Consider the following 24,147-nt stretch of genomic DNA (forward strand, 5'->3'; position numbering starts at 1 on the left):
CACTAACACTAATTTTAAACAGATTTTAAGTATACAATCATCTGTTCTCAAAATAAAGGTGGCCATTTGAATGCAAATTGTTAGAAGGCAGAACTTCTGACTTTCACATATTTATAAAGAGAGCAGACTACTAAAGAAAGAGAATAGCAAAGAAAACCAAGAAATAAACATCCAGAATATGTTTACGCTCCAACAATCACTAATAAGTTTACTGAAAGAGAATTTTAGAGACAGCAAAAACTAATCTGAATAATTTATCTATGGGTGTTATTTGTGTTCAGTCTCATTATGTAATATTCTGTAATTTGAAGTCACCTGGAAGGGACTATACCTTCTGTCTCTAGGAATTTTCTAGACTTTGAAAAAAAACAGCCATAAAAGTGAACATATGCTATAGCGCTACCAATCCTTCCCTAAGTCTCTGAAAGGCAACAGCGCAGATCAGTCAACTTCAAGGTCATTTATTAACATTTTAAGGCATGGATAGCACACGCATTTCTGTGCTCCCAGACTGAATGCCGATCTTGGCATTCTTCTCAGTCTTAACACAGTTTCTTTCAAATCTAAGATCCCTCTTGCCATGTGCAATATAAAGTTCATATTTTAAATTTTAAATGACAGGTACTATTGCAGCAAAGACCCAGACTGGTTTGAGGCTTGTAAGAACTTTCTAGTTTTGCTTTGTTTCAAACAGAGGAAAACTCCTGCCCCCCCAGCCCGCCCCAAACACTTGTAAAAAGTATTGCTCTATAAAAGCAAGCATTGCCTGCCTAATACTTCATTTCTATTGATGTTCAGAGATTCAAAAGAAACACAGGCATACATTTCAACCTAACGCTACACACAGAGCCCACTTTCCCTGGATCTTGAGAATTACTCCTTAGGCACAGTGAACCGAAACACTATAAAGTGCAGAGTGCTCTTAGGCCAGCTCAGGACTCTTTTCCGAGCTGCTTTTTCCAGTGTGACTCAATGCACAGATATTTTATCACTACAAAGTCCTAACTTCTAGCATCGGGGTGGCGATAAATGATTTTTACCATGTCATAAAGCCAGAAATCACCCAGATGGCGGTGACATTCCTCTACTTACAGTACACTAGGGGCACAGATACAGCTATTTGAAGAAGAAGCTGAAGCAATACAAACCCTCTGATTGAGAGACCTGGGATTAACTGGAAGTATCCCTATATTCTCCTTCCCTCAGCCACTTTTTTCTCTTGTTTTTTCCAGAATTACTGTTCTGGACAAATCGTGACCCTTTGTTTTCCTGGTTGGCAATTATAACTTGGCTCATGGTGCTCCTACTGGGACAGCACAGTTTTATGGGCAGAGCACCTTACTAGCAGCCAGAAGACCTTGTTTCGATGTCAAACTATCTGTTTTGTATTTGCTCAGCACTCCATTTTTCCCAGACTTTTGTCCTGGTCCTTGCCATGTACACCTTAACAAGATTAGGATCATTCCAGAAAAGCAGAGTCTCACACTTCAGTGTGTTGACATGGCCAAAACTAACAGAGTCCTAATGCTATCTGTGAATGTCTCAAGGTATCAAAAAACACCCCAAAACAAAACTGTGGATTTATGCCAAAATGTGCAGGTACCTTGAGTGCTAATGGAGATCAAGTCTGCCTCCACCTAGGACCTACTATTCCTTATTAAAAACTGATTTCAGGAGGAATGACACCTGGCCCTTTAATAGGCTCAAGTTGTAACAAGGAGATAGCAGAAACTGATGAGACCATGTGAACCAGGACAGAATTTTAGCCCTTCTTAATGGCTATTTGCCCACATTTTAAATGTGACTGACTAAGAATCTGAGAGGATTTGGTAACTCACTGGATGAGCCAACTGGGAACAAAAGAAAGGTCTTAATTCCCAGTTCTCCATTTTAATCAGTAGACAATACTCTCACTATTACTCTAGATGAAACCTGGTACATCCACCTCTGCTACTTGTGATTCATATTCAGAAGTTCTACCTATGAGTGCTTTTCTCTTTTAGTCTTCTGTAAAGAAAGCATGGTCCTGTACTAAGGCAGTAACTTACTTTTGGTGTCTCCTGAAATAAAAGAAACAAGGCATGCACTCATCTGTGTACATGCATGTACATCAGGGATGAAGAGCTAGCCATTTCACAGCCTCTGTAAGAGTATGCTGAAACTAACCCTTCTTTCTGATAGAGGTCTAACTTTCAGGAGTCACAACAATGGGCAACACTGTCACCTCCCATCATTATTAGTTATAAATATTACCATTATTCTACAATTTCCGTCTCGACTAGCAAAAGCAACAGAAATTCAACATTACAGAGTAACTTAATCTCAACTAGATTCTGCTAATACTTATAAACCCATCTGCTTTTTTTTTTTTTTTTTTTAAACCAGGTGATAATCTGTTGTTTGATTTTTCAGGTCGAGAGGATGGTGGAAAAACCCATGTCTGTTTTCTGTTATGGTTTATGTATATAGTTGTAACAACAATTAGAGCACCTCCAAGTAAATCTAACTGTAAAACAGCTCTTACAGCTAGTTGCTGCTGTCTCCCTCAAAACAGATCTCCACTTTGTGTGATCAACATAGTACTTCTGCCTCTCCTAAAATTATCATCTCAACTATGGCTATGTAACTCCCAGATTTTTCCTTTATAGTATCTGATGACTAACTGAAGAGAAATAAAGCACTATAGTGTCTTAGTCAATAACTCCAGAAGAATACATACTCCTGGCCTGGCTTTATGCTGCTGTCTAATATCAAGAGGAACCCAGCACTAAAATAAGCACCAATGATTTTCAACTCTCATCATTTCAGTGAATATTTGATTCGGAGACCCAATAAGCCTGATATGCCTAGTGATGTTATTGCCCTAGTACTTTCAGGAAACACCTCCCAGTACAGGAAGCTAATCTTGGTTTAAGTTGGAGGACTGAATCTATGAGTATCTCTTGATACGTCAACCCTTCATTGTTTCTGAAACAAACTTTGAATTATATTTACAGTGTGTGGCTACTGGAATGAAAATGTATTTGAAAATGTAATCGAGTGAAAGTAATTAAATTGAAGATATAAATGAAAAAAGCCAAAAACTAGATGATCTTAATGTATCTCGAGAATTTCTCATCTGCATTACCTGAAACAAACACATTACGTAACTCCAGATGGATTCATCTTTCCAAACACTGAGATATAAGTTGCTTTGGGTTTTTTGAAATTTGTTGGTACTTGGATGTTTTTTAAAGTAAGCTAGAGTTTAAAAATTGATCCCAAGTCAGGTATTTCCTAAAGGAGCAGACTGTGAATAAGGATGGGTTTTCTGAACACTCCCGCAGAATTTATTAGGATAAACTCAAGATCCTGATTTTGATCTTTAAACACTGCTACAGTTTTTAGGTCAGGCAAAAATGTCTGATGAAAAAGATTTCCTTAAACTATTTGACAAATAAAGCAGTGCTTCAGCTTTCAAATTTCTTGGTCTTCAGACTGTAATCCCTCAATTCAAAGAACTCTTCACCGCCAGCAGCAACAGGAAAGCCATTTCAAATAGCTTTGACCCCGCAGATTCAAAAGCCATTTTTAAAAAAATATTACTGAAACATATCCTTATATCAACATTAATAAAACAAAAAACTTCACATGTGTAATCCTTTCACATCCTCCTCAAAACATACAATGAATAGATTTTAAGAGCAAGAAAAGACCATTGTACTCTTCTAGTATAATTCTATACTCAGAAAATCTCATTCAATGTTTTCTGCATCAGTGCTCTAAATTTTGCCTGAATATAAGATAGCTTAAAAACAATATCCAGTTTAATTTGAAGAGTTCAAGCAAAGAATTCCTCTCAACCCTACATTAAGCTACATCAATGGCTAATTACCTTCATAAGTACTGTATTTCTAATCCAATATGGAACACAATGAAGTATATATGAATTTCTCACTCTATAATACTATTAGGGACCCATATTTCCATGAGTAGAAGGTTATTCAGGAAACCAGACAAAAGATCTCATTTTACATTTTGCTAGGTGTTGCCCCGCTGTTTCTTTTTTGTTGATCTTGACAATGGAGACAGTGGTTTCCAAGATCAGGCAAATTCAGTGTAAGTTATAAATAGCCAATTGAACTATCCAACAAAAGGAAGACAGGATGGCTGGTGAATTTGCACTACTGGCCCTCAATAATTGCCAAAACTCACACATGAACCATCAAAATATACAGACAATTCCAGTATGAGTTATGTTTCCACCTTTCACACAAGCAAACATGTGATTACTTTTCCCCATGAAAGTTACACTAGCTTAGTCTTCCTATCCAAAGGTTAGACCTAGAGTTTCCTTTTCAGGCTTCTGAGGCAAAATAAAGCCCTGAGAAATACTTGCAGCATGTGGAAAAACATGATGAGTTAGAGATTTGTGTACAGTTGCAGAGCTACAATCTTGCGGGGATCATGGAAACATGGATGGAGTGTTGCAATGAGGTGATGCAGGCTCTTTAGGAGGGACAGAATGGGAAGATGAGGAGGAGAAGTTGCTCTCTATGTGAGAGAGCATCTGGAGTGCATGGAGGTCTGCCTGGGGAAGGATGAAGTTAGGCAAGCTAAAGCCCAAATGGAATTGAATCTGGCCAGGGATGTCAAAGACAACAGAAGGGCTCCTCTAAGTAAGGTGACAAAAGGAAGACTAAGAAAAACGTGGGCCCACTGCTTAACGAAATGGGAAAAGGCTGACATCATGAATGCCTTCTTTGCCTTAGTCTTTGCTAACAAGACCAGTCTTCAGGAATCCCAGAATCAGAAACCAGGGGGAAAGACTGGAGCAAGGAAAATGTACTCTTGGTGAAAAATAGTGAAGCAAAATGGATGCATATACGTCCATGCAGCCAGATGGGATGCACACATGAGTGCTGAAGTCATTGCAAGGCCACCCATGACAATCTTCGAACAATCGTGATAACTGGCAGAAGTGCTCAAAGACAGCAAGAAAGCAAATGTCATTCCTGTCTTCAAGAAGGGCAAGAAGGACTCTGTGAACTACAGGCTGCTCAGCCTCATCTCAGTCCCTGGGAAGGTGACAGAGCAGCTAACCCTGGAAACCATTTCCAGGCACGTGAAGGACAAGAAGCTGCTCAGGAGTAGTCAGCTTTGAAAAGTTTGATATGTCTAAATTTATTCATTGATACTTACAAGTAGAAAGTCAGTAATTGTAAACTGTAAATCTGTAAAATTAAGATTTCTATTTTCCACTTTAGCTTTTCAACACAAAGCCTAGGACATAGAAGAGTTTATTAAATGCAAGCTAAAGAAGTAACATCACCTTGTACAACCAATACTCTTGATTGATTCCGAGTGAATCTTTGGAGGTAGAGAGAGGCGTCACTGGAAGACAAACTTTATGTAGCAACCTGTATTCTTGAATATGCTTCTAAAATGATTTTTGAGGTCTGTGTTTGAAATTTAGCAGCTACGTAAACTGGAAACGTTTACAGAACTTGTTCCTAATGTTAAAACACACATGTAGAGCTTCTTGGAGCTGCCTCCCTGCACACCCAGTTCAGAGAATAATTATGTAGTAGCAACTGCATTTTTGTGCATCACCTAAGATGACCTCATGTATGATTTTTATGTAGAAAATGCTACAACAAAATATACAACCATTTTTCAGTTTCACTGTGTTTTGCCAGTTATTAGGCCTAGCATAAAGGGCACAGCCAGCATAAATATGAACCAATAACCAAAATGTATTTGATACAAAAGGGTCAGTACATGGGTGAGCACTGGGGGTACAAACAACTCAGATTATACATAATTGACATCAATCCCACTGACCCCAACAATGACACTGCATGATCAACAATGGGTGGAATAAATGGTGACATGCAGTCTCCCATAGAAGGAACAGGAAACAACTGAGTCAACAAACCAAATACATGACCAAGGAAGCCACATACTGAATCTCTATACAGCCCACATTTACAAAAGCCAGACCTGACTGGAGCCCAGCCCCAGGGAGACAGGAGGTCCTTCCCCAACAGGGAACTCTGCAAAGTTCCTCACAGACAGACACTACCCCTTTCTGCAAGTGGTCCCAGCTTTTATCCCTCAGTGGGACACCTGACCTTTGCTTACTTACTGCTGGACACCTGGGGCTCATTTACCCAATGTCTCCTCCTGCCAGGCCGGCCCCACCCTGGAGGGAAGCCTAAAGGCAAACTCAACCCCCCTTAGGGAAGGGCTGTGGGAATCACCCATGTGTCAACCTTAATTTGGGGCTTGGGGTTGAAACCCCAGCATTTCACACTGCTATTCTTATACTTTATGCCGTTCACAGAAAGAAACTGGAAGGATAGCAACAGTGATTCTGTAGATCTGATATAATGAAATACTAACCAGAGCCCCCAAAAGCCAGTATTTTTTAGGATAAGAGAAAGAATAATCTTATAGACCCCACCACTCCCCTCTTTAACCTGAAGCTCTTAATGTTGCAAAACTTGAGTACACAATGGATTTGACATGTCTCTGGAAAACAGCATTTGAGACACAAGTACTAATGATTGTTTTTACAGGTGCCAATATGATGATAGTTTTGGATACATCTTCACCTTCATATAAACCAAAGCCAGTGAAACACAGGTTAATCGATGCCTTAAGATTTAACCAGAAAGCGTTGAGAAAGAAGTTGCTGTAGTGTGATACAGATAAGCAAAAACCTAACTTCTGAAGTGGCTAACAGTGCTTCATAGCGATTCAAGGAAATAACAGGATAGGCAAGGCAGACAGAATAAGGTAGAGCAAAAACCCCATAAAGATCAGTAACTCACCGTTAACTCTTATTGGCTGCAAATGTTTAGCAATCAACCACGGTTTAGCAGCAATCCTTGTTTCTAAATGAGAACTGATGTTAACAAAGGAAAATATAGTCTAAGGAAAATAACCTTTCTGGGCTGTAGAGCCAGAGAAAGAAAAGGAACAGAGCACAGGTATCTGTCCCTTCTCTCCTGCCTTTCTTTTGTCCCCAATACTGACAGCTCACAAGGATGGGCCTCTTTAAGGAAAAGTTATCTTGCCCTTTTGGTTACTCTTCCTACATGTCCTGCTCTAGAAGGAAATTTGTTTTAACACATCATTGAAAAAACAGCATGATTTCTCCTCAGTAGTAGTTACAAAAATGAAGGTTTTCTTGGGTTGGTAGGTTTGTTTTTAAACAAGAACTGCAATTCAGATTCGTTGAGCTAGTTTTTACAGAAACTTATGGGAAAACCAACCAAACACATAAAAATGACACCACAAACACAGATGAAGATATGTAACACCTTCTATATGTTAATCTCTGAAGTCAGCCTGCACAGTGCTATAGTGAGGGAGGTGAGAGCTTCCTTTGCTTGATGGGAATAGGTGAACCACTCAAGCACAGAAATAAGTCAAGACACCGATGGAAAAAGAAGAAAAACAGATGGAGGCAGGAAATTGGGGGCCTGCTGTTGAAGCTGCTCTTGCTGCTTTTCACTCAACTGCATAGGCTGACTTAACATGAGAAGCAGGTTCAGGAACTGTCAAGTCTTCCATTGAGCATCTTGCCTAGCTTCAGCGACAGCACCTTAAGATAGTTATGAACTAACTGAAGAGAGGTCAGTAAGAGCAGTAAGAGAAGATGACCAATAAAGAAAGACCAAACAAGCTGGGCATATTTTAGCCAAAAGCAGAGGAAGATGGAGGGGGGGGGCTCCCACGTGATGATTTTTAAGGACCAGCTAACTAGGTATGCATCAGGAATGGAACACAGGTTTGTCTTCATATTAAAGCAGAGGGAGAGAAGGATGGATCTCTTGAGGCCATTTCTAGCCCTATAGTTTTCTAGGATTTGAAAATGGACTCTTCAAAATAGCAACAAATACTTCACTTATCTCCAAAGGAAGACACCCCTGTAACAGTCCCATACTGCAAGCTGTCCTTTTCCCAGAATGTTATCATTTATTCCCATTCTAAAATATTCTTCACACATTTTGGTGTCACTGAGAATCAAGCCCAAAATATCAATCAAATTTGTTATTATTATATCTCTTGGATATAATAATCTCTCAAGAATTAAAAGACTATAGTTTCTAGGTTTTGATATAACACAATTAGATATCAGGGCTTTGAATAAAATAGAGTTTTAAACAGAAGGTTAAGACAGCATTAAAAAATGATTAGCCTGTTGGTAGAGTCTGAGCAGACAGCTCTTTAATAAGACTGGACAGGGAATTTAAAAGAAAATATTTCAGAGAAGTAAATGAATATTCTTTCCAGCAGAATGATTTCTTTAAAGACAAAAATCAAAATTATGCAGGTCTTTTTTTTTTTTGTTTCAGAAGAATCACTTTGAAGGTAAAATATACCTACCCAAAGCAATTAAGATGAGAAGAAGAAAGATAGAGAAAAGGAATACTCCAAGGGCCAAGTATGTAAGACTGAAAGAACTATTCAGTCAAGGTATAATCATCCATTTTCCCCTGAATTATATTTATTTAATATGAACATAAAGGTTTGCAGAAGAGATGAATGGGTTACAGGCGAAGGTAAAATGAGAGCTCTAAAATGTTATTTGGAAAGCATCACCATTATCAAAGAGAACTGCTTGCTGCAAGCCAAATAGATTTCCATTTGAATTCAAGATTAAATTGTGCACAGCTCTGTGTGCAACAGCTAGGAGAAGAGAAATAGTAGATACAGAAGAAATACTCCTACAACAGTTAGTAGTGCTTGACGGACTCCAGTCTTGGTGTTAGCAGTTGTAGATCTCAGCCACTGAACAGGTGATAAAGAAATATAAAGTTAACTTTCACTTTAAGACTACAGTTTTCCTCTCCAGCTCTGGTCTTTAGTCTGAAGGACAGGAGGAAACCAAGCTTCCCCTGGCCTCCATCATACACTTGCCATGAGATGAAACACAAACTATGTGTCAGATTTTGCAGTATGAACAGAATTGTTCACAAGTTTGTAAGTTCTACCCAATACCTGTCCCATTCCTTTGCCCTGACAGTCAGCTTTATTAATTTATTTGCTTATATTAAACTATTTATCTATGAATTCTTGCTCAAAACAACTGAAAATCCTAAAGACAAGCAAAAAAGACCCTTAGTAACCTCAGATTAAACAGTGTTCCATGGTTCCACTACAAAAATGAGAAAGCACTCGAATGCAGTATTTTGCATCACAATCCCAGCTCAACAATTCTGGGGCAGTAACATGGAATATTTTACAATTTTAAATGCTGCGACAGAAAACAGTAACATATTCTCCTTTCAGTCATATTTCCAACCTGGCGTATACACTTATAGATAACCTCTGTACTTGCCTTTGGTCATGTATGATGTCCTAATGCTAATTTAAAAATAATTAAAAAAGAAAAGTAGATTTCCTATTTTATTACCCGTCTCACCTCCCAAAGCAAACAGATTTCCTCTAAGGCCTCACGAAAAGAATGAAGTGGACATCCTTTGTTTCCACTCCTGGTGAAAGGCATCAGATGTTCCTCTAGTCAACCCTTGCTAGGGACACAGCAAGCTCTTTCAGAGGCTGCATCAAAGTCCTAGCTCTGATAGATGCATAAAATAAGACAGACTGAGAGCAGAGCTTTAAAGAGCAAAAAAGACCAATCGGCTTAAGGACAAAAGGTGTTTCAGGCTATCTGTGTGGTTTTGAAAATTGTAGCTGGGAATAAAAATTAAAGATAATGTGGAGAAAATATTATACTACCTGTCACAGTTCAGTAAAGTACCATGCACAGAGCAGGCAGCTACTTCAGTAACTGACCAGATCCTGTTCCTCCATATTTTACTTTCACTGAGAAGAGATGGCTTCAATGACTTCAAGTTTATTGTTAAACATACCTGTCCTGGCTTCCTTCTGTGACGTGATAGAGACGATTGGCACCTCCATCAGCACAAGCTCTCAGTGCAGCTGCAAGTGAAGAAACAGAACATTGATGTATTGGCATTATAAACAAAAAAACACAACCAGTTAGTCCATTACTGACATTTCTGTGTAAACTCAATTGTTCATTGCAGCGTAGGGAATAAACTTGAGTTTCTCATGTAACTTTTACCTTCCTACACTTGACTACTTCCCTTGTTTCTCTAAACAGACATTTGGACTGGTTTTATTAGACTAGTGCCAATCTTCATCTGACTGTGCCACTCCGAATAGCTTATTTCTATCTATCCTAACCTATTGCCCAGTCAGTTTAAACTACAGAGTGGGGGACAAGTATTCAAAACCTGAGAAGGGCCCATCCATCATGTATGGGCATATGCTTGTCTGAACCTTAAACCTAACAGTCTTCTCACCCAGGCAAAAAGTTCACAGCGGTGGCTCTATAATGACGTGAATAAAAACTGCGGGGGAAAAAAAAAAAAAGAAAGAAAAGAAAAAAAAAAGTTAGGCATGACAATATTTGTTTTCTCTTTTTTTTCCCCTCCTATGACACAAAACCGATAACTCTACTACAGTTTCTATACTGTTCCAAAGACTGTTTGAATCATCTGATATAAAGAAGATGGGTTAGGTCTTGGCTTTAAATCTTGAACTATCCTGGTACAAAAGGAACACAACCACAACAATTTTCAGTGCTTCCACATAACTTGGGGACTGAAATGGGCACGTGCCACTAATTCCGATTGTTTCAAACAAGCACAGACATGCAGTTCGCTTGTGATCCCTTTGTTTATACAGGCTTAAGTCAGAGAAAATAGAAAAGTCTAAGACTATTATTACAAAATCAGACACAAATTGGTATATTTTATTCATAAGCATCCCTATTAATCATCTTTTAACTAACACACAGTTTTTTTCACAAGATTTTAAAAATATGATAAGCTATTAAAGATTGAAAATTAGTGTCTTATCTTAGCAGTTTTTATCAGTTTTGCTCTGAGATGCACAAGTCAGATAACTGCAGCTCTCGAGATAAAAGAAGCTGCCACTTCCTCACTAGAGCAGAACGTTCCTTTCAGGTCTCAGGGCAGAGAGATCAACTGGTAGACCTGAGGGGGCTGAAAGTCGAGGATGGAGGTGGAGGAGGGGAAGAGAAAAAGAGGAGAGACAAAGAAAAGGAACAGCCTGCCCAAGTTTTTGAAAAAAAAAAAAAAAAAAAAAAAAAAAAAAAACTTTGGTGTTTATTTCTCAGTCAGAACCACCTCTCAGCAGTGATAGAAACCTACATTTTTCCTTTTGGCACTCATTAGGTGGGCAATCCACCTCTTCCCCTAGCTTAGCCATCAACAGCCAACCTATACAAACTGGGACAACAAAGTTAATCTCTGCATCAGCTCTCATCTTTAAACCGTTCTTTCTTATTTGGCTGCTGAACTCCCGCAACAGGGAATCTTCTGTATGGGTATATCCACTACCCAGTACCATGTGACCTTGGCTCAGGTTTTTGGAAAAAAATAAGAAAGCAGGGCAGCACAAAAGCTACCAGTTCATCATAGGTAGCTTTGGGTACAGCAGCTTTCTTTCCTGCAGGCTGCCAGAATGTGCAGGGCAGGAGAACTAGCACTGCACTCCTCAATATCTCTCCTAGAACTGCTCCTGCTCCAGTGGTTCCTCTTCTCTCTTGTCCATAGTATTACAGTAATATAAATAAAGCAATACGGCAAGCACCACGTTTCTCAGCCTTCTTGCACAGACCATGCTCTGCTCTGCCTCCTTATCCTACTTTGCCCACTCCTTCCAGCCACTATCCAAACCCATATTAACATGCCAAGGTCAAGCAGGTTTTGATGCTGACAAATCTTATTAGCTGAGGTCATTTCTAAATTATGGATGGATGGCCAGCCACCTACCATGGTGATTCTCTGCTTCCAGCTCTTGCAGGTTCTCACCCACCCTGGTGAATATAAACATCACAAGACAAAAAGAAAAACATTTTTGCCCGCTGTGTTTGACTGGAAGCTTTTAACTTCTTTCACTTGAGGTTACAACTGAAACTGGATTAATGCAATTCCTTTCCCCTGGGCATATTTGTGAACTTCTCGAAGGGAGTTCAGCTCACACAGAAGGTAGTAATGGTCCATTGCAAGAACAATATGTAATACCTGTCCTTAAATTCACCATCCAGGCCACCAGTTTATTTAGCAGATATAAGGCATCTAAGCAAGGCCTAGGACCTAAGTAATTACAGAATCTTTTCTCTCCCCTTGAACTACAAAAGCAACTCATCAGCTGAGACACTCTTTATAACCAAAACCATAAGAACGTTGCAGAAAAATTATTTCTAACTTCATGTACAGAACCTGCCTAAAGGATGGTTCTCGGGCCAAAGACAGACCCAGCTTTTTCCTTCTGAAAACAGTGGGTTTTACACCTGTTCTCCCACATTTTAAACAAATAAGTGGCTTATGACTTCTGGGGAAAAAAAAAAAAAAAGAAGGGATGAGATAAAGAGAGGTGAAAAAGTCTCTTATCTGTTTCAATTACCCTAAGACAGCCAGAGGCTTAACTGTTGTAAATGATCTCAGTGAACTTACCACAGGTGAAAACCTGGCCTAAGACCTCTTCGCCTGATCTTATTATTTTAAAACAGTAAGACCAAAACCCCAAAATAAACTAAGTTTTACAAAACAACTCAGTCTTCAACCAGTCCGGTACATGCAAAACTACTGAGATTCTCCCAAAGACCTGAAGGTGCCTAAGTAACAGGTCTATGACACTTGTATGCTGTTCACATCAATATGGACCTACTGTTTGATAAATCAAAATAGTTGCCTTATATAACTGCAATTTAAGGCTTTGCCCCACATATTTATTCTTATTTATAAGAACAAATAATACAAGAAAATAAATTCAACTTCGGCAGCATAGTGAAGTTGTTTAGAGAAACTATTTATGAGGTACTGATCCTTTACCAGGAAGTTAATAACCTACACTGGAATGAACCAAAGCCCCAGGTGCTTTAAGTAACTATAGCAGGTAATTAACTGATTGGCTAGAAGCCAGTAAATCATATTATTTCTATAGCTATGAACCAAGCCTTGCTTGATAAAAAGTAATGATATATATTAGCTGGAAGAAATGTATCATTATTATCTGGAAGTGTTTAAGGAGATAGTCAGCAATTCTAAGCTTACAATTCAGACGGAAAATTCTCTATGAAAAGATAATAGGAACTGATTTTATACAGTGTCTTTTATATTAGAGACAAAATTGCTTTACAAACAACAATCTGGCCAAGGTGCACTACGGCAACTGCATAGGCAAATCTAGCAGTCTCTAGGCACTTTGCAACAGCTCACACAAAACCACATTAATTATTTCAGCAGAAACTGAAGAACCTGAACAAGATCGGGGCTTTGTTTTGCTAGGCATCATGAAAACAGGAACACCTTCTTCCAAGAAATTTACAATTTAAACAGATTAAAAAAACAAATGAAAAGGTGGAAAGTGCCACAGAGGGATGAAATGCTAATGGCAACACACGGGTCAAAGACAAATTATCTTCCAGGGTGACCAAAATGGAAGGTGGGGCTTATAGGGGGAAGAATAACTTAAGCGGTCAGCTAGAACAACAGAAGGTCTTGCACACCCCTTCTCTTCTGACCCAAAGGTTACTATCCCATTATTGGAGACTCCTCAAATTTGTCAGGTGCTCTGCACATGGAATTACTCTCTAGCTTACGTATGTTAGAAAGAACTAAGTAAAGACATTATCTAAAGGCTTTTAGTTAATCCTGCCCTTGTGAACTGAGCCAGACTAAGGAATGGTCATCTAAGTAGCTCACTGAGCTCTGATGGGTCAGGGGGACCAAAACCTCCAGTGAAGATGCTGTGATGTGCAATTGGGAGCAGTAGCTTTTTCAGAATAACTGAAAGCAGAGGAGACCTGTGCCCTTGGCCACCGTGCTCAGCTGAAGAGCCCCATGGTGCTATTTCACGCTTTTGGTATTAGATGAGACGACACTAAGAGTGCTAGTGCTAGCTCAGTGTGAAAATCTGCACTCCTTGGCATTACCATAAATTACAGCCTTTCCAACCTGAATATTCTGTGTTAAGCTCCACTCCTCAGAAATAGCTCTGATATAATTCCAATATCATATAGTGAACTAGGGAATGGAGACATAGCTGAAAAATCAACTGTTTCATTGTTCTGCTTAGTGGAAGAGTACAGAAGGGGGAACTCACTAACACGGCCAGTAATTGCTACCCAAGTTATTGGGAGCAGCATATATTCAGTCCAGTAGTATTTGAAATTATGACAAGAGCCCTACCCCATCAGCTCCACCTATGCTGAAGAAGAGTTATGTCAAGATCATATTATCAGCCCATGTTATCTCTGAAAGAGTTTGTCATAGGCAATGTGGATGAAGAAACCAAAGTCCTTCTGGGTAATGTCCTTCATTTTAAATTGCATCTCTTCTGCTAGGAACCAGTGACCTATTTCCCTTTAATGACCAAAGTTGAGAGGCCAATTTTAGGGCTAATTATTAATGAATATGTTTTTACAAAAATTGTTCTAACACCACAATAATCATAGAAACAATTTATATTATATTTACTCTTTTGGTAAATATAAATAACTTCCTGTCACTGTGAGACAGGGTGTGAACAGCATCTCAAACACAAAAAGGAAGGTCTTGGCTCCGAGCTAACTAGTCCTGAAGCTTTTTTCAGAATACAAGAGAGTATTTTATTACACTTTCAATAGCCCTGCAAATTCAGGTGGGGCAAAAGACTCTACAGAACAGATGTCATTCTTGCAGACTGAGTAAGACAAGGGCATAAAAAGGGAATACATTTATATACAGTACCAATACCTGTGGAAGAAAAGCCTAAATTTATAATTCTTACATGTTGTTGAGAGGCCATTCTCCAAAATCTTTGAGAAGTCATGCAGATCAGGGGATGTCCCAGAAGACTGGAAGAAGGTTAATGTCACCCCCATCTATAAGAAGGGCTTAAAGGAGTATCCAGGAAATCATAGGCTGATAGTCTTACTTCAGTTCCAGGCAAAGTTATGGAATGAATCCTCCTGGGGGTCTGTCACAAGTCAAATGAAGCATGTGACTGGGAAAAGCCAGCCTGGATTCACCAAGGGCAAATCGTGTTTGACAAACCCAATCGCCTTCTACAACAAAGTGACCTGCTTGGCTGATGTGGGGTGAGTGGTGGACACTGACTACCTGGATTTCTCCAAGGCTTTCGATACAGTTCCCCACAGCCTCCTCCTAGAGAAACTGATGTGTTATGGTCTAGACAAGTGGTCTGTGGGTGGTGGGGAACCGGCTCGGAGGCTGCACCCAGGGGGTGGTGGGAAACAGCTCCTTTTCAAACTGGCCACCTGTCTTGGGCCCCACGCCGTGTAATATCTTCACAAGTGATCTGGATGATGGGAGCAAGTGTACCCTGATGATACCAAACTGAGTGGGGAAGTGGACACTTTGGAAGAGAGAGCCGCCCTGCAGAAAGACCTGGACAGGCTGGAAGAGTGGGCTAACAAGAATCTTATGTCATTTAACTAGGACAAGTGTAAAGTCTGGCACCTGGGAAAACATAATCCAGGAGTGCAGCACAGGCTGGGATCTACCCGGCTGGAGAGCAGCTCCGTGGAAAGGGACCTGGGGGTTCTGGGGGACAACGAGCTCAGAATGAGTGAAGAGTGTGCTGCAGAGGCAAAGAAAGGCCACAGAGTGCTGGGCTGCATCAACAAGGGCAACATGTAGAGATAACAAAGTCATTGTCTCACTCTATTCAGCACTTGTCAGGCCACACCTGGATACTGTGTTAAGTTTTGGTCTCTGCTATGCAAAATGATGTGGACGGGCTGGAAAGGGTCCAGAGGAGGGCCACAAAGGTGATCAAGGGGCTGGGAAGCCTGTCATGTGAGGAAAGGATGAGAGAACTGGATTTGTTCAGCCTTGAGAAGAGAAGGCTTAGGGGAGACCTTATTGCCATGGTCCAGTATTTAAAGGGTGGCTACCAAAAGATAGGGATTCCCTTTTTACAAGGAGTCACATGGAAAAGATGAGGGGTTATAGGCACAAATCACTCCTGGAGGGATTCCAGTTGGGCACAAGAGGAATTTCTTTCACAATGAGAACAATCAGCCACTGAAATAATCTCCCCAGGGAAGTGGCGGATTCCTCAACATTTGATGCTTTTAAGATTCAGCTGGACAGGTTGGGCCATCTTGTGTAGACTGTGCTTTTGCCAGGAAAGGTTGGATCAGATGATCCTTGAGGTCCCTTCCAACCTGGTATTCTAGGATTCTATTATTATTCCTATTCTATTATTCCTTGCAATTAGCATTTAAAATATTTTTTCTTTCAAAAAGATCTTGAAATTTATTCATGATTTAGCCTAAATTCAAATTTATGACTTCTCCCCTTAAACAGCCTTAGTATATCCCCTCTGTTCCTTTTCTAATCTTACACTTCCTCTAGGCACGCAATCCGTTTCCCCCATTCATTTATTGATTCAGTAACCTGGTAACCATAATTAACCTGCCAGCATAATCTACACATAAGAGAAGCCTGCTTAATTAATGATTTGGAGAACTGGTAATAATATATATGTGATAATATATGGTAGATATGCAGAGAATTGCTTAGTTTGCTTGATACATTTGACTAACACATTTTTGTCTCAGCATTAATAACAAAAACCCAGTTACCAGCAACAAAATGCATGATCTGTATTTATGTGCTTTCTCTTTTTCTCCTTTGTCCTGCAGAAACCATAAAAACATATTTAACAAATCCGTGGCTTTGTATGGCTGCAGATTGCTAGCCAGGGGATCTATTTGCATCTCAAACAATTTCCTCCCACCCGTGTGTTTCCACCTGTGTTATCAGGACTGTAGGCAACTGTTATTATATACCAGGTACAGTGCACTGCAGACATCCCTCTCCTGGTCATCTGCAGCTCCATTTAGCAAATCACCTGTCAGTCCCTAATAGTTTTCTGCTTTGCACTTGGACACTGGTCTTGCTAAAAGGCTTTATAACTATTTAAAATAGGTCTATCCTTAATTTGAAACTGAAATGGCTGAGCTCCCGTCACCGGTTATTTTAAATTTGCAGCAGCGCACAGGGCTTTAAATAAGCAGGATGAAGAATGTCACCTGCTCTCAGGATAGTCTGTGGTTCCAAATGAAATTAGAGAAATACACAGGTGCTTTCTAAGCTGCTGCTACAGGTGCACGTTCGTGCTACTAGATTCAGCAGTAGCAAGAGCAGTCAGCCTTCTGTAGTAGTACTCGGCACTTTCTAGGATTGAGCCTGTTCTTAGGAATTTCATCCCACATCCCTCTTTTTTTTGTTAATTTTTCTGCTGTTGGTGATTCGCAATTTTTCATGCACACTTCCAGCCCAGGAACAAACTTCAGTTTTTCAGATGCCTCAAAGAAAACAATAGTTGTTATTCTTAAATTGTCTGTGTACCAAAGAAAGGCCCATCTGGTGCAAATGTCTCGTATGTGACTTCTCTACCATCTGTACCACACAAAGAACATAGAAGCCCCCATAGTTCTCAAGTCAGTGGATCACTGACACTGGAGCCAGCAGCCTGCTTCTATACGGACTGGATTATGGATCTTAGATGAAAAATTACTGTATATCTAGGAAGGTAATTATATGTTTCCTACCAAAGTACCGTGCTTCTTTAATCACTCTGCTTTGAGCTGTAAATGTCATAGAGATCTCAGCTAAGCAGAGGCAGGATTCATTAAGCAATTAAATATGAGACTATAGGGACGGAACCAATGTGCTGATGAATTAGGAAACACTATTCTTTTCTCAGTGCATTGATTCAATATTGAGCAAAAGCCACATAGATAACAGGTCTCTCTCTAAAAAGTTCGCACAGAAGTGAAACACAGGGAAAATGAAATAATTTCTTCCACCGACAAAAACCTCCCCTGAATTACCGCCAAAAAAACAAGTTACACAGTCATCAAACCAAAATCTAACTTTAAAAAACAATTTGTAAACAATTAAAAATCTTAATGGTCACTTTTGAAAAAAAAAAAAAAAGAAATAAAAGAATTGACCAACCCTTTTAAAAACAAATTCTTAAGCACCAAAAAACACAACCACAAGCAAAAAACCTGAGTATCAGTAAATATAGCAGGAGTAATGTGCTGTCAGAGACAGAGGCAGGAGAGCAACTGTGTTTTCACTAGACTGAGTTTCTGGACTGTCTTCAGGTACACTTCCACGCAGAGTTCATTACAATGATTCATATTCAAGGCTGCCGGGTTTGGAGTAATCTCTTGTCAGGTGTTAGATTTAATATTCCTACAACCCTCACTTAGGATATGATTTTCTCTTCTCTTTGCTGTCATTCTTCTTCCATTCTGTCAAAGCTGGGAGCTCTGGTACTCGCCGTGCTGCCTTATGCCCATTGCTGTAACAGCCTCCGCAAGCAGGAGCAGCCCCATGCTGTGTCACAGTGAAAATCAGGAGGAAAGAGCCCAAACATAAAACAAAGTACTTGCTGCCATCATTTTGTCTAAAATCTAAGTGACCTTTTCATGACAAGGCTACAAGGCTTGATGCCACCGGGGGAAGAATCAGAAAGAAGTTTATTCTTTTAATTTTCTCCTTTTTTTTTTTTTTTTTTCCCCATGTAGCATTTAATCAGGTTTATTTTTTGCCCTGAGCGTACATCTATTATTACTAGGTAACAGTGGAGAAACATAGATTAGAGCACATACCAATAAAAAAAAAAGGGGTGGGGGGAATGCACTGAAGTGGGTAATGTTAATCCAGACTTTTTTCCCGATAAACTATTTGTTTTGAATGTCTTTAAAGAATAATTTGTCACATCAAAGATCCTCACAAATCAAACAAGCTGCTGAAACACAGGCAGGAGATCCTACCTGTGTCTTAAATCCTGCCTTTTCCAGAGTGAGACGGAATCCAGTCTCTCTACAATCATATATTTGCATCTTACTGACATCTGGTCTCTAACACAGGGAACTCCCCAGAGGTCTGCAAGCCCTTCTCGCAGTGCCACGCTCCATCTCCAGCTCTGGGTCAGATCCCGGTTTGCAGACTCATGTGCAAGTGCCCTGGAGCTTGTTCTGGACTGTGGTTCCACCCCAGAGGACGTGCAGTTGGTAATCGAAATCTCCCATCCAAACGTTGCCTATGTAACCCCTGATCGCTGATGAAGGATCTGCCAATTCTCAAATGTCAATCCCCTACAGACACCATGCCGCTGTCCTTCGTAATCCATCCCATCAGGTTGCCTTTCAAATACCATCTTCTTTCACTGCTTCGTAAGTACAATGTGCCTCACCAACAAAACTTTACTGGAGCCTGTCTACTCGTGTCCTACACCTACAACAAACACATACATCAAAATATAACTGAAGGTAAAGTAACTGAAAGAATGTGCAGCTAGCTTTTCTTCTGTATCAATTACCTGCTTATCAAGTGAAATGGAGAGACTTCAACATCAATTTTATTTCTGAAGTTTTTAAATTATATTGTTTAATAATTCAGTGTAACGTGCACTGACTTCAAGCTTAGAATGCAACTTTTTATTTCTTCATTTCATATTTTCCATTGCTGCAACATTGATTTCTGACACAAGGAAGATAAACAGCTACAAACATGATGGAATACCCCAACTGGCTGCAATTTTAATTGCCACTCAGCATTGTTATCAGGCAAACTTTAGTAGCACACTGACTCTATTCCTACATGGAAAAAAAAAACTGCCAAAAAGAAAATCACCTTTATTAGCATTAAAACATATACATTTTCACAAAGGACTGATCCTTTGTGAACACACTCTAAAGAGAAAAAAATCTCTTTTTTTCATCTGCCATTGCTGATCCAATGCCAGCAGCAGCAGTCTGCATGCAATCTCTGTTCCCTACCCCACAGGGAGCAGGATGGGGGGCAGGCAGCGAGGCAATACACAAAAAAGGGTGGTCAGCTGTGCCAAGACAGCGAAGAAGGACAAACAATCTCCTATTGCTACTGGCCACCAGCAAGACTATGTTCCTCATCACAGCCACAGACAGTGCTACTGACTCTTCTGCTTCTACTGAAAAATATTCATTAATCATAGAATCATTGAATGGTTTGGGTTGGAAGAGACCTTAAAGATCACTTTAGTTCTAATTGAACTATCTAATTAATAATTCAAGCCAACCTGCAAGTGTAAAGCAATGAGCATGATAAGTTCATATTCATGTCTATGATTAAATATTTTCAGTTAACACATTTATATTTCAAATTTTGTTTGCCTAAATTGGATTTGCAGTAGCCTGCAACTCATCAAAAAATTAATCACACACTTATTTCAAATAGCACAAAATATATTAATTCTCATGCTACTAAAACACACACTGTTCCTTAGCAGCACAGAATAGATTTCCACAAAACCATTTTATATCATAGTCTAACAAAAATTTTTGTGCGTCAAGGAAATTTCAGAACCCATAAAAGTCAGAAAATCCAATTTTGTTAAAAGACAACTAGAATATTACAATGCATAAATTTCTGAACCAGTCAAACTTGCACCAACACCTTGAAAAATTATTTCAACTATTGAAAAGAATAATCTTGGTCTAAAAGTTGTTTGGAAATAAGTCTCAAAATGGGGACAAACAAGAAACCGGAGAAGGAAAAATTGAGATGGTAAATACAATTTCCTAATGCACATGGAACTGCTCTTTATAATGCATTTTCTAACATCTCGATAATATATGTTCATGCTACACACTCATGTATAGATCATTTCCCCTACTCTGTAACAGGTAAACCATTCAATAGATATTCAAGCAAACAGTAATAGTTAAATATTAAAAACAGCAACAGAAGAAATGTTTGTTTTGTTTTGTTTTGTTTTTTTAAAAAAAGGAAGTATTCTATCTGGAAAAAAAAAAAAAAGAAAAAAAGAAAAAAAAAGGGCGGGGATTTATGGGGCATTCTTTAAATACACCATAAGCCAATTTAATTTTAGAAATGGGTGCATCTTCTGAAACTAGCCCAAATTAAGTGAATACTTTAAAACACTGAAATTAAACCAGTATCTTAGAATTACTTGTCTAAAACACTGGGAGCAGATAGTATCACTAGTTCATTTAACTCAGTTTTACCCCTTTGTATCGGACCGAACCCCACATCTTTTCCATTCTTTTAACTCTCAGATTTGGGCAGTGTTAAGCTACAGTTGAAGTTTCCTCAAGAAACTGGAAATATAAAATTAGCTATGACGTAGATTTGATCTTACCTGCTTTATTTCATATGTGGAATAGCTACAAGTACCTACTCACTGTCATTTGCACCAATTTAAACCAGAACAGTTTCATGGAAGCAGTAGATTTGCATTGCTATAACTCTGGTACTGGCACCTAAATAGAGATCTAAGGACGAGCCTGAATTCAATTTTGATATTACAACATATTGCTCCTTCTAGGAGAAGGAGTTTTAGCTACCTGCATCAAGACTAATCTTGATTCCCTAAAATCTTCCTACACAAAATAAATCTGAAATTGAACCAATATTCTTGCTAAGCACTTTGTTTTTGCTGAATTTTCCAACACTCAAGAAGGAAGGTCAGATAGTATAAGCTACCATACAGACATAAAAGATCAGATCTACAGTATAATTTGGTCAAACATGTTTCTTCTGTTATTCATATTTGAAAAAAAAAAAAAAAGTGGAAAAACCCATAAGGAAGGACAAAATATGATATTTGCATTCTTAATGTGTGAGTTAACATTTTCAAAAGAAATAATCACCAACGAGAATAATTTTGGGGACGGTTTTAGTTATCTTGATGAAATGATACATTAAATCATCACAAGACATAAAGAAAGCTTATTTGGACAGGTAGAATCAGCTACAAACCAGAGTAGAATAGAAGCTGTAATTCTGAGTACAAAATAGGATTTCTCTTACATAATGCAAATGCAAAACCAATACTGTTCTCCCTGTGGAAAAAAAAAAAAAAAAAAAAAAAGTAAAATCAACATCTATATGCAAACAGTTTTGTTATGAATGAAGATGGCATAGCAGTAGTTTCCCAGTTCATAAGTGACAAAACCTCTCTTTAATGAAGCTATAAGAGAACCTTAAGATGAAATTTCCAAGTGAAAATATTTGTAGGAGCCAATCTAGAGTTTACTGAGCAAAAACGAGTGTATGTTCTCCAGGGGAATAAACTTCTGTACGACAACTCTCCTCACAGCAAGACGGCAAACGGAATCAGAGGCTGCACTTACGATGCACAACCTGTGGATCATCCACGACATGCCCATGGGAAAAACACCAGGCTGTATCAATGTCCTCTATTCCTCCCTCTGTGATAAGAAAAAAATCACCACCATCTGCCTTTTGCTGAGGATTTTCACTGAAAATTTTATATTCTGGTCCTCCTGAGGATATGCACTTAGGGCACGGCTTTCCAGACAACAGTGCAGCTGAGGAATATAATGCCATTAGTTCACCAAAGTCCTGAGATGATCCGTATCAAAGTCACCCCTAAAACAGGAAAAGTAAATGCAAACCCAAAAGTTTTGTGTGCATGCTATATGAGGTTGCAATTCAATGTCTACATGTTTGGCAGTTTTCTGCAAAGCTAATGAGGGGAGAAAGGCTTAAAGTGAAATGGAAAAACAAGAGTCTCAGTGGGGACTTCAGCCCCCAAATTTGTGACTGCTCAGCATCTTAGTAAAACCTGCAAGCTTCTGGATTATTCAAACACTAGTTTTAATAGCAGATCTGTTCACAACTAATTTCCAAAGACGATAACTACATTGCAGATGTACAGAATTACTGCTTCAGACCTTAAACTGTAAAGTTACAAAGATAAATAGCCCTAGAAGTGCAAAATGGAAGAACTTTTTTCCCTCATTTTGGTCCATATTTTTGATTTTGAAGAAGAGAGACTGGACTTAAGCATATATTAAAGTCTGAAGTTCAGAAGTAAATTTATGGAAATTGGGTAGGAATTCTTTGTTTTGTTTAAATTACCTCCTATCTAACTGTATTATATCCCCTTTTAAATTAATACTAATAAGGAAGCATTTTGCCATCCCTTGATCATAAGCCAAACAATTTAATCTTTACTGAACAAAAATATTGGCCGCATCTGTGGGGCCATTTTCTCCTTGTAATTGAAACCTGTGCATTCAATAAATAAAACTGTAGATTTAGCACACCTGAGCTCTTTCTGAAAGTCTACTTTAAGAACACGTTCCCAGTGAAACAAACAAGCAAAACCCCAAGACACAGTCTTGTTCAAATGGTAATATGTTACACATTGTATCTGTTGCTTTTTGTTCCAAAATGGTCCAATGAAAAAAAAAAACCCAAAAGAACTATACCGTAGCTGTGAATCTTACTATATCAAGTGTTCCTTTTCAATGTTGCTACTTAATTGGAAATTATCATCCTTTTAAATTTTCCATAGAAACATGACTTATGAGGGTGGGAGAAAAAATTATCCTAAGTGTATCTAATATATTTCTATTTAAATCAGCCAAGTGTTGGCCAAAAAGAATATCAATATTCTATTTAATTTACAAGCTCTGTTCATAATAAACACTTCATTATCAGCAAGAGAAAATATTAGAAGAGAGGATGTTCAAATGTGATTTGAGTCACTGCACCAATCCCATGCTACCCTATCTACCAGATGTGCTGAAGATTCCAGATTAGTACATGACATTTTCATTTAAAGTAGTGTGTTCCTGCACTTGGCCTGGTTTAAATCAGTACTGTTAGCGAAGAGCTGCTAAAATGTAAAAAAAAAACCCCACCTTTTACTTGTTTAATCTGTATTTCAACTTTCAGAAGCCCTTGGAGCCTACAGTATTATTACCTACTGGGCTTTGAAGCACAAGAATTATACAGAAGTCAGTCTTTTCACCTGGCTCTTATCTCCCTGTTAAAACAGGGAAGAGAACGCCTGTCTTCCCCTGATACTCAAGTTCTCTCTCCTTCTGCTCATCCATTTTTGACCAAGTCCTCTGCTAGCTCCCCTTGGAGCCTTACATTTTGAAGATTAAAGACAGTTTAAAAAAAACCCCACAAAACAAACAGAAAAACAACATCAAAAAACCCACAAAACAAAAGAAAACAAACACCACAACAAGCACATATAAGTGTGTGTAAGGAAGGACTTTCCTCAGTTCACCTATTATTTACTATATTT

At 38.9% G+C, this 24,147-nt stretch overlaps 1 protein-coding gene across 1 annotated transcript in view; it reads right to left on the minus strand.

Moving 5' to 3' along the window:
- Window positions 1-24,147, minus strand: part of TPK1 (thiamin pyrophosphokinase 1) — a 258,586-nt gene that overhangs the window by 185,405 nt on the left and 49,034 nt on the right. Inside the window, exon 3 of the mRNA XM_026843811.1 lies at window positions 9,867-9,936. Within this exon, the coding sequence (XP_026699612.1) occupies window positions 9,867-9,936 (70 nt within the window). The remainder of the gene's footprint in view (window positions 1-9,866; window positions 9,937-24,147) is intronic.

Source organism: Athene cunicularia, assembly GCF_003259725.1.
Source record: "Athene cunicularia isolate RWA chromosome 2 unlocalized genomic scaffold, athCun1 chr2_part2, whole genome shotgun sequence".
Lineage (NCBI taxonomy): Eukaryota > Metazoa > Chordata > Aves > Strigiformes > Strigidae > Athene > Athene cunicularia.